General features: G+C 43.9%; 1 protein-coding gene across 3 annotated transcripts in view; it reads left to right on the plus strand.

Moving 5' to 3' along the window:
* Window positions 1-1,933: 1,933 nt before the first annotated feature.
* The window catches only part of LOC118792744 (G patch domain-containing protein 2-like), a 39,554-nt gene continuing 26,322 nt past the window's right edge, over window positions 1,934-15,165 (plus strand). For 2 of the 3 annotated variants that reach the window (XM_036550656.1, XM_036550659.1), the window contains exons 1-5: window positions 1,934-2,055; window positions 3,745-4,452; window positions 8,203-8,267; window positions 9,127-9,309; window positions 10,428-10,501. In XM_036550656.1, the coding sequence (XP_036406549.1) occupies window positions 2,006-2,055; window positions 3,745-4,452; window positions 8,203-8,267; window positions 9,127-9,309; window positions 10,428-10,501 (1,080 nt within the window). In that variant the 5' untranslated portion in view covers window positions 1,934-2,005. The remainder of the gene's footprint in view (window positions 2,056-3,744; window positions 4,453-8,202; window positions 8,268-9,126; window positions 9,310-10,427; window positions 10,502-15,165) is intronic. The other variant, XM_036550657.1, reaches the window with a different exon arrangement.

The raw sequence follows: 15,165 nt of genomic DNA on the forward strand, positions 1-15,165 counted from the left end.
GTAATTTACAAGCAGGCATAAAATGACCAAGGTCATGTGAAGAAATCAACTAGGCATGAATGACACTCTGCTGGTCTGAACAAGCCAAGTTACTGCAGATTATTCCTGGGTGATAATATAAATGGGAAATTGAAGGGGGGTGGGTTGCATGAGTGGTGGATTGAATATCAGCACCATGGAGATTAATATAACAGTGGAGGGGGAGACATTAAATACAGTTTGACCTATTAATTAACCAATAATTGCAAGCCTGGTACTCCCAACGAGTCTTTAGCAAAACAAAGCACACACAACATAAACCTTAGCTGTACTTGCAGTTTCTTTGTTCATTTATTTTTTATCAAACGATTTGTAAATGTTGGTTCAGTGAATATGCCCATATGTCCCATAGAACCAGACCTTCCCTCAACGGAAAATCTGATTATAAATGTTCCGCATGAACTTACCTTACACTAAATACACTACAGCTATGTTACATATTCTACCAAAATTCCTTATCATTTGTCTCATCCTCATCTATATTTGCTTTGTAGCCTTGATATAGGATTTCCTTTCTCATCACATTTAACATCTTTATATCTTTATTATATCATCTACAATCTTTATTTTGGCTATCTTAGTGTGTAGGTGCACGGGGATTAAGCCGTTAAAAAATCATTAATAAAAATATTCAATTTGAAAAAAACAAAACTGTATGTAGACACTGTAGCAAATACACCAAACGGTAGTTTTCACATGTTGGGTTTGCAGTAGAAACCCATTATAAATGAAATGAGACACTTTAATGACTATAAATGAGAATCAAGCTTTTTAGTATTGCTTTGTGGATACTTTGTATAACCTTTCAGTAAAATTCAATACCTTATTCATCATTAAACAAATCAAACGTCCTTTGTTGCTGACTGTATGCCCACACAATACAGATCAAATGATAAACTTGCTTTGATAGTCAGTTTAGTCGTGCTTCGGAAGAGATAGTATTTCTTTTTAAAAGATGACAGCAAACCGTTGTCTTTCATATGGGGATTACAAGACGCATTAGTGCAAGATCCTTTGTGTGTGCGTGTGTAATTCTTTGAGTATTTCTTAAATCCCATAAAAGCAATGTAAGATACATTGGGGTCTTCATTTATTTGTAGATATCAAAGTTTGAAAAGAACTACGACGAGTGTTTGACTCGGTGTAATAGGCTAAATAGATTCTTATTGGTCTTATTGTATCTTTTTTACGGTAGGGAAAACAGCATGCACAGTGGAGAACAACATCCACGCACATTAAAACCGTAAGTTACAACTTGGTGCGCAAAGGCAAAGCCCTTCCCAGGCCCGCCACGTATTGAATCTACATTATATAATGATAGCCGCACAGCTCTAACTAGATAGCTAGGTTAGCCAGTGAGCAGTACAGTAACACATCTGGCTGACTGAGAGCTGTCTTTACGCCTCGCTCAAATCAAGACACAGTGTTATGTATCACTGTGCTACATAGAGTGCTTATAATTATAAAAACAATACCTGTAACATTAAACGGACGATTTCTGGTAAAAAAAATGACAAAATACTCAAATATTTGTATGAATTAGCGCAGATGTCCGTCCATCCTAACTTGTCTCATGACGTTCATCATCCACGAGTTTACAATCGTTGTCATGGTAACAGGGACGGGCCATGAAATGAAAGGGACCAATGACGAATTTTGAAGAGAAATGTCCATTGTTATGCGCTATTGATTGTTAAATAAACACAATAACGTTCAAAATGTTGCTATATACATAGAGGTAACATACAGTTTTATTGTGAATCTGTTTATTTTAACTGCTTGTGTCACAGTGTGTTGTGGTACTTTCCAATTTGCTCCTCTTGCTGGCTAGCGAGCTAGCCAGCAGGCTAGCTACATCCTGTTTCACTTTTTGTTTCCTGTGCACTTTTTTGAACCATAATGGTGGCTCCTTTATGTGTTTCTCCGTAGTTTTCGGCTTAAAGTTACAAGTCTTTGGGGGGTTTTAATGTTCCGTGCAGCCAACATAAAGAGCTTCGGTAAAGCGGGAACCAGCTGGTAAGTTGCCAGTTAGCTGGGCACCACGATTAATCACGAACAATCGTTAATACATTTGCTAGCTCGTTTGCGTGTTTGTATTTGCCGGTGTTCTCTCGGCACACTTGGCACCATGCACACTTGTTCCTTCATACTTCCTTGCTAGCTAAGCCAGCTTGTAAGTAGCTAGCGAGGTAGTCAGCTAGCTTGTTGCCTATGTGCTTTGCTGTTTATTTTGCGAACTGGCCAACGTTAGTTAACAGGTGTCGTTGACTAATTTACCTAAGCAACCAGCGATATAGCTAACGGTGTTGACTGTGGAACAAGGTTAGCTAGCTAACTGGTCTACCTAACGTTAACGTCATCTAAGCTAGCGTTAGCCTACTACACAGTTGGCTATCTGGTTAGCTCATATCAAGGTTAGCTAACGTTAGCCTTGAGTCTGTCAATATGGGAAAACTTTTATGACAGGCACGGAATTGTTACCTGGCTATATCTGAACAAAGCTCAAAACTGCCGTGTGTAGTTAGCTTGCTAGGTAGCGTCACGGAATCTGAATGTGGCGCAGATTTCTTGATTGTTTTGGTTGAGGTAAATGCAGAAAGTGGCTGGGCAGCTACCTAGCTAATCAGTTCGTTTCTTACCAGAGATTTAGCTAGGCTTGCAATTAAAGTCATCATGTCTGGGTTAACTAGTTGCCTGGTTGACTGTTCATCGATGTAGTGTGAAACTGGTTATTAGGAGATTAGCCGGCGAGCTAAAGTTCCACCTGGAAAATGACGATGCTAATGTACACTGGCTGTTTACAGATAATACTGGCTAGCGTGGTAGCTAGTCTAGTATTAGACTGTAAATCTAGCTAGCAAGCTGATGAACTGATACATGCTAACACCTGCTAAAATATAAATAGAAATATACATTAGCCAACACATAATTGTGAATTCACGGACACCTGTTGAATTCCTGGCCGTCTAACTATCTGATCCGTCTCATTGTTTAGAGATTCCCACACATAATTTCCAGTGACAGAAAAGACGTCTGTCTGATGTCATTCGTGAGCTGATATTGTGGATGAAACTGAAATGTTTAGCTTGCCATCGGGGCGTCTCGGGTGCATGGTGCTAGTCCGCTGTCTACAGGTAGCCACCGTGAAAAGAAATAGGACTGAGCATAGCGAGGTAGCTATCCAGTGCTTCGATTTTTTTTCTATAACTGAGGTCGCTAGTGAGGTAAAGGAGAGTATGATAATAGATCTAATGCATAGGCCTTGCCCCTGGTAGCTAACCGTTTTTATACTTGTATATGTTCGCATCTGAACATTCATCTTATCATTTACTACAAAAAGCTGAATTTGATATATATGATTGGTGGGATGTATTGGGCATACGTCAAGTAACTGGCCTTCATAAATATTATTTTTGAATGTTTGGTAAGTCCAACCAGAAACGTTACTTGAGTTGTGTCTGAGAGGATGAAAAATAGAGACGACACGTTTACCAGTGTCACTTTCATTAAGTTGTTTTTGTCACGTTGGGATATGCTACTAGTCATGTAGGTGTTCAATTCAGAAATAATGGGTATTTGTGAAAGTACATTATTCAACATTTCAGCTTTAAGTAAAAGTAATAAAGTGTCTGGAGATGTAAGCATTATGTAGGTTAACTTTATTCATTTTCATGATACTGAATGGTCTCCTGCCTTTCTATGCAGGCACTTTCGCCGGACGATGGATGAGCTGGTCCACGACCTGGTGTCGGCACTGGAGGAGAGCTCGGAGCAGGCACGCGGGGGCTGTGGTGACGGTGGGGACCACGCCCTGGCCGTGGGCTGCCTGCTGAAGCGGCAGGCCCGCAAGCGGCGCGGCCGCAAGCGGCGCTCCGACAACCCCCACCCGCCCTGGGAGCCCTGCCACCTGCTGAGCGAGGGCTCCGAGTCCAGCCTGGAGGAGCACAAGGACTACCGCGCGCCTGCCCACGCCCGGGACAACAGCGACTCGGATGAGCAGCTGCAGGGGGCTAAGCGGCGCCCGCCCCTCGCCCTGGACGCAGGGCGGGGCAAGAGGCCCCTGTGGCATGAAGACGTCCCCGGCGGGGAGGGGCTGGGGACTCGGAGCCTCCGCCGGCGGAGGAAGGTCAAGCGCATGGCGGTCGACCCGCCGCTGGAGGTCGCCAGCATGCTGGCCCCGCCCCTGCCCAAGCCCCACAGCAGCGGCAGGGACTCCGCGCTCAGCCCGGAGAGCAAGGGGCCTGAGCCGGGGAAGAGCAGGGTCAAGAAGAGGAAGATGGCCGCCAGCAGGCAGGGGCCGGAGGCTGCAGACGAAGGGGTGGTGGTGGAGAGCGAGGAATCGGGCCAAACGGGTAAAGACAAAATGGACTATGAGGAGCACAAAGGATCGGACGAGGAAATGAGTGACAGGTGGTTAGTGTTTTTCTTTTCCCTCTTCCTTCCACGCCGTCTGTCATGTGTAGTGGATTTGTGAGTTAAAGTGGTAGCAGAGTGATTTATGTCACATGCCACTGTTTTTAGCTATTCACTGTCTCGCTGTGAAGGTTGGAGTAAAGAAAATGTTAAGAGAAAGCCTTGGGCTTCTGTCCAGATTTCACTTATACCAAAAAGTCAGCCAAGAGTCAGTGTCAAACCCTGCTACTAACTGCATTCTTATAAATCTGGGTTGTCCTGTAGTTGAAAGATCATCTTTCAGTTTTATGGACATTCACTGCTTAGTAATCCATTTGCTTAAATGGTTTTCTTGTTGTAAACTAGGTGCAAAACAGTTTCATTTAAGTTATTAAGGGCTTTGTCCATTTTCACAGTTATGTCCACATTTCCCACGGTGCTGCTACTGTAATTGTTACCTGCATATGGACTGAACGTCTGGTTAGGTGTTTCTTTTCTTTAGGTCTTCAACACTAATACAATCAGTTCAGCCAGCTTTGTCCTCACTTTACTGTCAATTTAAACTTTAGTGTGATTGTTACAAATCATAGTTTAATTACTTTCAGATCAAACTGTTCAGCTTGTTAGACTGACTGCTATATTTTCATTCAACATCTGGCAAATCTGTAGCTAGCTGTTTAGATCCCACACTGCTGAGCCTCCTGACAGCTAAAGCAAGCTAGATAGCTTGACAATATTTCATACCTTATATATGCATGACATGTAGATTGAGGCCCAGTGGCTAGGAATCCAGACACATCAGCTAGGTTCAGCACCTGGGTCTTTGCGTTCGTTTTGTTGCAGTGCATCCCACTTTGACAATTATCAGACATTTGTGATAAAAAGGCTCAGATTTATACATCCCCATCACCTGTGAGTGAGGGAAGAACAATTAACAGATGTGCCCATATGGACTATTTGTCCATTTTGTTTTCATATGATCTTCTCAGTTTATCTGAAGAGAGGACTGCCCCATCCTGTCTGCTTTAACATTGTAGAATATTCCCACCGAACTTCATACAGCTTTTCAGCATTTCCCCATGATAACTCAGTGACGCAAGCACATTTAAGACATTCATTGGTCATGTTTTTTAGAACACAGATGTCTCAGTATTCTGCCCAAGAATTTGGTACTGAATATCAGGTGGCCTTGGGTTCCTCAACAGCACTGTCAGCACTGACAGTTTCGAGTCGCTTTGCTATTTTAGGGGCAGTGCCGGTAGCTGGTTGAAATATAGTAGACGGGGTGACCCTTTGGCAGGGGTGTCCATTCATCTGGTCCTTGCAGCCGGTCGGACACCATGGTAATTGCTGCGAAAGCAGGGTGCCTGACAAGGTATGTGGGCGTGAGGCATCTCCGCGGCAGCACGGAGTAGAGGTGTCACTTAGAGAGGCCGTGGAGCGGCAGCATGTTAACACGTCGGCGGGTGACCCACATCTGGCGCGATTTAAAAAGGCGCGTGGCGGGCACGTCAAGTCCGGACAGCAAAGAAATGGAGACATTATCATGGCCCGTGGCCTTTCTGTGTTTATTGCTTTTGTGTTTTTTTTTTTCCCCCCTCCTTCCAAAGCGGGAACCCCGCCGCTTGATCTACGGTACTCACATTTGCCACACCTGAGTTTACTCCAGGGGCCATTGACCACATTACTGTCTACTTGAGCAATCCGCTCGCTTCTTTGCTCAAGGCTAACATGGATCATAAACATGTAGCCTCTGTGGGTGCATCTGTAAAATTAATTAATTGGTTTTGAATATGGGGCTCAGCAGAGGGGGGTAGAAATGGATTAGCCCCCTTCCCATCCAAGGGAATATGGAACTGAAATCCATAATGCTTCTTACTTATCTGTATTTTTCATTATAATTCATGTGATCACCCTTTTCTTTTTTCCTAACCGGAAAAATTGAGGCTGTCCCAGTGGTGGAAGATAAACATCTTCATAAGCCCGCCCGTGTGTCCAAGGGTAAGGTAAAGCGAGTTCGGCCCGGTGCGTTTTTTAACCCGGCGAGCTGCACGTTATTCGCGGCGAATCTCGCGGAGACAGCGGTAATCCATTAGGCCGGCCGTGTCACCGAGGGCCACGCGGACCCCGTTGTTGTGTCGTGCTGCAGAAGGACGTTTGGCGCTGCCGGCCCCGCTCGCGCGGCGGGGGGGTGGGGGGACGTGTCACCTGCGTGACACCTCGCCTCATCGCTTCTCCCTCTGTCGCCCGAGCCCGGCCGACACAGAGGGCTTCTTCGCACAGCCCGTATCGTTTTGTCACAAGGCTCTCGAAGCAATGAAGCGTGTGCATTTTTTTAAAATTCACAGCTACACTCATGTGAGTAATGCATACTATTGTCCTGTATCCACCTTTGTAAAGCATGTCTGCTTCACTGCACCATTGGTAGAGCATCTCCTGTGATGTTTTCATTGATTCCTTATTCATTTATTCAACCACTATTGTGTACTGCTACAGGTAGTTGATGTTGCTGTGTTAAAATTTAGACATGCCTTAGCGGCCAGTGATACGGTTAGTATGATGTGTTTGTAACATATGGGCTATTAATTTATCAAACTAAAGCCACAGCAAACTTGGAGCTATTGTGCTATGGTGCGATGGTGCTGAAATCACTGTATTATGTTGTAGCACCACAGCTATGTCAGCCGGTTTATATTGTCTTAACATAAGAATTAATCAATATAAAAGTCAGGTATGAATTTTCGAAAGACTACTGTTTTTGACGGTATTTAAGACATGATTTAGCAATTACATATTTGTCCCCTGAAACTCAGAATTGTTGCAGTGTTTATGCTAAAGGTGTATACTCATTCATAGTGTATTTTCTTTGGAGGCAAGTGAGTGGTTTACCGTGTTGTATACTTTAAATGTGCTATGGAAAGTTAGCTTTCGAATTATGTGCTTGCTTTATGTTAGGATGACTATGGGTGCATGCGTTGCTTGCCACATTTATGGGGTCTTTGTCGTAACTTCCTTGGACTGCTTTTCTTTCAGGTTCATGTTGTACCCTCTTACCAGACTCACCACCTACCTTCTCACTCTTGGACCTTTGCTTGGAATCAATGTGTAGTGTGTATCTTTTCACTTAAAAATAATTTCCTCTGTGTGAGACTAACATTTTCCCATTTAGGCTACCTCCTTCAGTCATTCCTTAAATTCATTTTCTCCTCCAAATACTCCAGGGATTTCCTGCTCCTGTGTATTAGCAAATTTCTTTTTCTTATTTTCCTATTGCAATGCAGCAAGAGCTTTTGGGCTCTGAGGGCTTCTGAGCTCAGCGTCCTGAAGAAAGGCTCAGCCGATGTTTCATTGAGCAGTTTCCTGTGTTATCCAGCCACTGGGTTTCCGAAGCCCTGCAGAACTGCAGAGCATAAGAGTGGAGTGGCATTTGCTGGAGTTTTGTTGTCGGCATCTGGCTGCACTCGCGTCTGAACTGCTGTGATGTACCTGTTAGATTCACACGGTTTTCTGCGCCAAACATAATGTGCTGTGTAGTTGTAAACAGGGTGCTGGTGGGTCAGTTCTGAAGGCAACAACAGGGGAATCGTTGTATTCTGCTCCAGTCACGCTACAGCTTAACTTCCATCCGAGCGCAGGTTTGCTTCTTTGTGATTTCACGATTCAGAGATGGTCTGGTGTTTTGATCCTCTCTCTCTCTCTCTCTCTGTGTGTGTGTGTGTGTGTGTGTGTGTGTGTGTGTGTGTGTGTGTGTGTGTGTGTGTGCTGTTTCAGTGAAACTAGCAGCGTGAGCAACAGCAGTGACGGCGGCCTGTATACCAATGACGAGGGGAGACAAGGTACAAGTTCATTTTCTTCCCTCCCTTTGCTGACAGCCTGGTAACTTTAAGTGTGTCTGCACAGAAACATTACATTCTTTGACAAAGGTTCTCACTTTGGGTGTATCTCATTTCATCCACAAGAATAAGTGCGGTGCAGTTCTGTTTAATACATACAAAGTTATCTGCCCACTGCTTAACGTCTGCATATCTTTTGGCTGTTTGGCCCAAGATGACTCCTGTTATTGAATAGAGAGGTATCTGTAATGAAGTAAGCAAGATAAATTTAGTCAACAGGATTTTAAACTGACATTTGGCAGTGGCTCGTATCTTTAATGGGGGAGATGTTAAGCTTGTTTACGTATTTGTTTCAGCACCTTGCTTTTTGCGGTTACTGATTGTAAATGCATACACTCTGTTCACATCAGATCTAAATCTGAAGCATGCGGCAGTAGGCAAACGGTGTCATCTTTGTCCTTGATTTCATTAGCTCTGTCAGAAACCAACACGAGCACATCGTTAGCGTTCTGTCTGATGTCTCTCTCATCCTCGCCTACCAGTATTCTGTGGGAAGAAGGAAGAAAAGATAAATGTTTTCATTCCCACATAAGTGACACCTTAGCAGAAAATATTAACACCAATATAGCAACCCACGCTTCTGCTTCTGTGATTCAGGTTTATACCTTTTACCTTTTGTATAGATGTTTTATGTCTTTTCCAGTGTTGTGCGTTTTGATAAAAAAATGACACTGGTGTGTGAATTTGTAGCTAGCGTTTGTTATGTAAATACATTCCTTTGTATCATGGCCTCTTTGTGGAGAAGGCAGGGTCACGGTCTGCCTCCGCTGAATTGCAGGATGTGCTTTGTCCCCGTTTCCAGGCGATGACGAGCAGAGCGACTGGTTCTACGACGGCGAGCCGGGCGGGGCGTGCGGCATCGCGGGGGTGATCCCCTGGTGGGAGAAGGAGGACTCCTCTGACCTGGAGAGGGAGCTGTCTGACCCCGTTTTCAACAGCATTCTCACGGGATCCTTCCCACTCATGTCCCAGAAAGCTCAGGGAGGTCAGTGCTCCCGGCCCCAGTTGGCTACACCCCTCAACAAAACAGCAAAAGGGGAGGGGGGTGGGGCTCTTGCTTAACATCACATTACATTACATTATTGGCATTTAGCAGACGTTCTTATCCAGAACTACTTACATAGATTACAGTTTTCACATGTTATCTGTTTATACAGCTGGATATTTGCTGAGGCAATTGTGCGCCTGGCTCAAGCTTACAGCAACAGTGCTTTTCGGTTATGAGCCCCTCTCTTTACCACTATGCTGCACTGCTACTACCTACAACATCAATGACACCACAGCGCCGTGTGGACTATACAACATGCAGGCTGCCATTCTATAACAATGTAACGGATCCCATCTCTGCAAACATGCTCTTAATTTTGCGCATTCATTTTTCTCCAAATATCTTCTTTATGGTTGCGTAGATGTTTTATGTTAAACAGTCTAATATCTAATGAAATACAAAATGTGGCTTTACATGGCTTTAAACCATGATGTAGACTAAAACACTGGATGTACAGTTCATTTTCAAGTTAGCATTCTTGTCTGCATTTTTCAGTCCCTTTCGGCCAACATTCATTCTGATAGGAGCCTGCAGTAGCCTCTGATAGTGACGCAATGGTAAAACTCGTACACATCTTAAACTGTCGTCATGTTCAATTGAATAGTAATAAGTAACAATTGTAGCTATTCACAGCTGTGTCTTTGTCACCCCTTCTTCAGGGTGTCTTTTTTCGGTGCCTGAAAAGGAAAGCAACAAGGCTAACAATACATTATAATCATGCCTTCCTTTGGAATAACCTTGGATATCTAATTAAAGTTTATTTTTACTTACTGGTCCTGGCGTTTTGGGAGGGAGTCATTTGTGCAACAGGATGTGTTTTCTTTTAGAAGTAACTACATGCTTGTCCGCTTACCGCATTTTGTCGGCCTCTGAAGTATCGTCAGAGGTATACATTTCCCAGTTGAAAATGGTAAGTGCGTGTTGTGTAATACTGCATGACTTTGCTGCATTTGACATCATGCACTCATGCTGTGGACGCCCCCTTTGCAGAGCGTAAAGCAGTGGGTTCCTCTCTGGAGATGCATGTGTTCACAGTGCCTGTGTGTTCTCCCTAGCCTTTCAGGCGAGGCTCAACCGACTCCATGGGGTCCCATCCAATCCCTCAGCTCTCCAGCAGACCCCAGGGAAGGTATGTATGCTTTGGGCTTAACACGTCATTCATCTAATGTATCTTTGAGTATAATATATATTGACAACTCCAGTACCTAGTTCCTGACATACTGGAAATGTATGTATTCAAAAAGGGATTTATGTAACTAGTGTATTGGTATGTTCAGCATTACTGTATGCAGTGGTCTGGCTCTGCTGTTCTTACAAGCAAAACACCACCTTCTGGTTAATGCAACTCAATGTTGCTGATAGAAAGAAAATATCATTTGAAAGATCAGTTACTACTCTCAGTAAGTTACCACAGTAATACAGTTACCTTAAACAAAAATTAAACAAACTACCACTGTTTGACGAGTCATCGTGCTGATGACCACCTGTGCCGTGTTTGCACACATCCTGTGTCTTTTCCTTGCAGCTCAAGTCTTTTTGCTGATGTATTTAGCACAAATTTACCCCGAATGTCAGTTTGTCTTATTGGAAAAGCACCTTTATAATGTATTTTGCTACCCTGCGATATATTGTTCTGTTGAAAGTAGAAACGAAGCAGAAAATATGATCAGAACTTAAGAATATGTTTGTTTTTGATCTGAAAATCCAGGGTTTCACGTTTGATTAATTCCCCTTACAGATTGTTGCTGAGTTTTCAGTTAGTGAATTAACTAACCTGGTAAAATCATTCAACTCTTGCTCTTGACTGTTCTCCTATTTTGCTCTCATCTCTTACAGAGAAAAACATTCTGCAATTATGAAGCATTAATTTATTCTTCTCCTGCTGTCTTGTTAAGCCGCAGAGGCCATTGGCTTCTCAAACATTATATATGTGAAACAGTAGTGGGATACCGACTGCAAGGACTTCAGGCTTCAGAGAATTGAGACAGAGGCTTCCTTCAGATATTTTCGAAATCGAATTTTGGAAAAGAGGTGCGGGGGCAAAATATTGGAAAATTGAAATGTTCAGTCTCTTCCTAAAATGTAGACAGAGAGTTCACAGTGGGTGGTTTTGATTAATACATTCAATCCAAATCATTGAAAACTGGTCTCCTCATCTATGAAGTGCAACAGGACACAAATGAGTTTCACTGTAACTTCATAACAATTGGAAAATAATGCATCTTCCCACCCAATGGATTGTCGCTTACACCTCTAACCAAAATCAATGTATCTTGTTTGGATTTATTCAAATCCCAGTAATAAATCTTCCACAGTGTTCATCTGATTTTTTTTGGACATTTATATCACCTCTTGTTATGGTCTAATGTTCTTCCTGTCACCACTGTGTAAAATGGAAAAATCTATTCTGGACCTTTTCAATAGTTAGAGAAGTTGAATACCGATTCAGTAATAGAAACTGAGTCAATAAAAATGGCATTTCGCCACGCACATTGCACCTTTCCCATGGGTTTTAATGAATCCATCTGGCAGTAAACCTGACATAAATAAATGCTTTGTGGTATTCCCTAAGGCCATATTTTTCTATAAACCCTCTGAGGCATATTTGAAGGAATGTTTATTGGCGCACTAGGTTTTTGCCAATCATTGTATTTTCATTAATGGGTAAAGCTTGATGGTTTCCAAGGCGACTCTTTTTTTTTTTTTTTCCTCCCCTTCCAGATATTGTGCTTCCTTGCAGACCTGTATTTGTGGTGTTCTCTAAAGCGTGAGTCTGGTTTCATCACGGACAAAAGGACCGCGCAGAGGCTTCTGTGTACGGAAGTACAGGGATGTGACAGTTACACAAGCGAGAATAGAAATCTGAAAGGCCGGTGACAAAGGCGAGCCTTTGATGCTTGTGTCACGCGCAGGCAAAGAGGAGCGGTTAGCCTTTCAGAGGGAGTGCGCTAACTGACAGTGACTCATAAGGCCTGTACCGGAGGATGTTGCACACGACAGGGCTGAAAAGAAGGAAGGCATACAGTGATTTCTTTTTCTTGGAATTCAGTCTGGTTTAAGTTTGCTGCAGTATTGTTTGGTAGTAGAAGTCAGCCACATATTCATTAATATTTCCCTCCAAGTACCATATCTTATATCGGCACTTGATCATGAGGTATGGAATTATCTTAACATTTACAGTATATTTACACTATCTCCACAACTGCAGGCAGTTATCTTTCTCGATACTGCTATTGGTATCATTATTATCACGTTTCTTATTAGCTTTGACTTGAGCTTCATGTGTTATCCCAGTATGAAAAAGAGATTCAAAGTGAGGAACAAGTTGTCAGTTGTCAGGACAGTGAAGCATATAGGATTTGTTTGGTGTGTATATTTCAGGGTTTATCGATGACAGTTTTTTATGTCAGGGATTTGGGGTTTTGTTGTTTACTGCTTATAAATCTTCCTTCCAAGCCTATATAAAAACTGTGTTCATCACGCATTGTAAACTTTGTACCACGTTAGCAGGCGTGTTATAAGCAGTTTTGGGCCCAATTTGAAGAATTTGGAGTAATGATTTAGATGTAGGAAATGCCTTACCTGCAAGACACTCTTCTATGTATATTCCAGAAGGAAATACCTTATGTCTTAAGTATTTGAGAATTTTGTAAAAGTAGAAGGATCCAGTAATAATAATATATGTTGTTTTAACAGCTGTGTATAAAGTGGGGCTCTCTTTCATCTTTGAATGTAACTGATAGAGACATTTTCCCTCCCCTGTCCTCTGAACCTTGTCACCTGTCTTGCAGTGTGTCAGCTGTAAAACAGGCTGTGCTCTGTGATCAGTCCACTTAATTGTCCTTTGTTTTATGTTCATATGCAGCACATGTGCATATAAGGCCTTCCTTTGCTGCCCGCAGTGACCCTGCAGTGCTTGAGAGTGTGGTAGAGAAAGGGGTCACGTTGAGCCGGTGGTGTCAGCCGAAGCCCCGTTGCTCAGCAGCGTATGTGTGCCCTTCCTGCCGCTGCTGGGAAGGTGACAGGATGTGACTGTCCACCTACAGAGCAGCCGGGCTCCCCCCCCCCCCCGCCCCGTGGCCCCCGGAGGCCCCTCATGGGCTCACTCGTGGATCCCATGTCCCACATTGTCACAGCAAATGCATTTCACTCTGGGCTGGTGTTTCCGCTATCAGGAGACGGTAATTACGCACTGAGATCTTTCATCCCCTGCGTGTATGTGTGTGTCAGTGCGGAGTGTGAGATTACTCTAGATGCACGTACCCGTGCCAGGGGCCTTCAGACTGCACATAGAAGTACCACAGCGTGGGGTTTCAGGGATAGCTTTCATGCGCTTCATGCTGTGATTAGATAAGTCTTTTCACACACCTTAGCTTTTATTGTCATTGAAATCTGTATGTAGGCTTTTTGAAAATGCAAATCTTAAAAATTGCATTTCCAAAATAAGCTTTTGCTTATTTGGCGTCAGCTCCAGGGCTCTCTCTCGGATCGAGCATTCAGACCCCCCCTCCTCTAACTCCCGCCCCGCCGCGGAGTTTCCTTCCCAGCTGTCACTCCATTCCTGCCTTCGATATAACACGACTTAATCCGCCATCTATCGTCTTCCACACTTAACACTTCTTTGTGGCCCGGGAACAGGATCCCGTCCTCCCACCACGCGGGGTCTATTTATGCCGCACAAAACCTGCCACCCTTTAAACCCGAGAGCTGGGGTTCCTATAGCCACTGTTTGTTTACCGGTAAAGGTGGATAACGCTGGCGTCTCTCGCCGGGAGAGTCCCGGCTAGGAAAGTCACACGGGCCGTTAAAGCTGGAAGGCGCAGATTAATGTCGCCCGTATGTCGTCAAGCGCTTAGCTGTGCGCATGCCACGGCTTGGTCCGCCGGTGCCAAGACTCGTCTAAATATCCATCTGTCGTTCATCTTTTGAACATTGTTGTCCTTCTTTTACACCTTTCTTTTACAGCAGAGGATGCACCTCTTCTCCGCCACTTTCAGAAGTGGCTTTTTCAGTGGTGTTTGCCTTCAGTTATTATTTTTTTTATCACCCTCTGTCAGTGTGGTCTGAAGCAGATAGAACAGTGGTTAAGAAGCACGACAGACAGACGAGTACAGAAATAGCCCCACGAGCTGAATCTCGCGGCGATTCTGTGTGAGATGATGATCCGTTTCCACAGGCGGACCTCGTCTGTGTTTGGTTGTGATGGCGACTTGTAAATCACCCTGTGATGAGCGGAGGGAAAGAGGAGATCGCCTGCTCCACACGTGGTTTGGGTCCTCACTGCCTAAAATTAGGCCTGTTATTGCTTAATACATTGTGCACACCCTGTAAAGTTAACTTTGATAATTTCGCCACGCGGTTCTTGTATTCCTGATCATTTCTTTGTTACAATCCTAAAATGTGAGTTGTCTTACAATTACGGTAGCATCTCATTGTCCACCGTTTTTTGTCTGTTTGTTTTTTTTTTTTGTAAGTGAGATTTTAAACTCATTTACACATGTAATTAGTGTCCCCAGCCAGACGTTGCAAGGCAGTTGCACTCTCTGACTTTGAGTATATGGAGGGGTGTGGCTTTTTCAGGTTGGTGGCCTTTTTATCTGTGTGAGGCCGTTGTAAAATCGGGCCGTCTGCAGCAGATTTAGTACCGGGTTCCTTGTCGACATACGCCACTTTACCAGAGAGGGGCAGCGTGTCATTCGTCCGCTCTGCAACCCTGACACAATCAGCCCCCCTCCCCGAACCTCAGCCGGCAATCCTGGCCCTACAAGAAATCCACGCCTCTAGGGTCTTGTT

This window comes from Megalops cyprinoides, chromosome 17 (assembly GCF_013368585.1).
Source record: "Megalops cyprinoides isolate fMegCyp1 chromosome 17, fMegCyp1.pri, whole genome shotgun sequence".
NCBI classification, from domain to species: Eukaryota; Metazoa; Chordata; class Actinopteri; order Elopiformes; family Megalopidae; genus Megalops; species Megalops cyprinoides.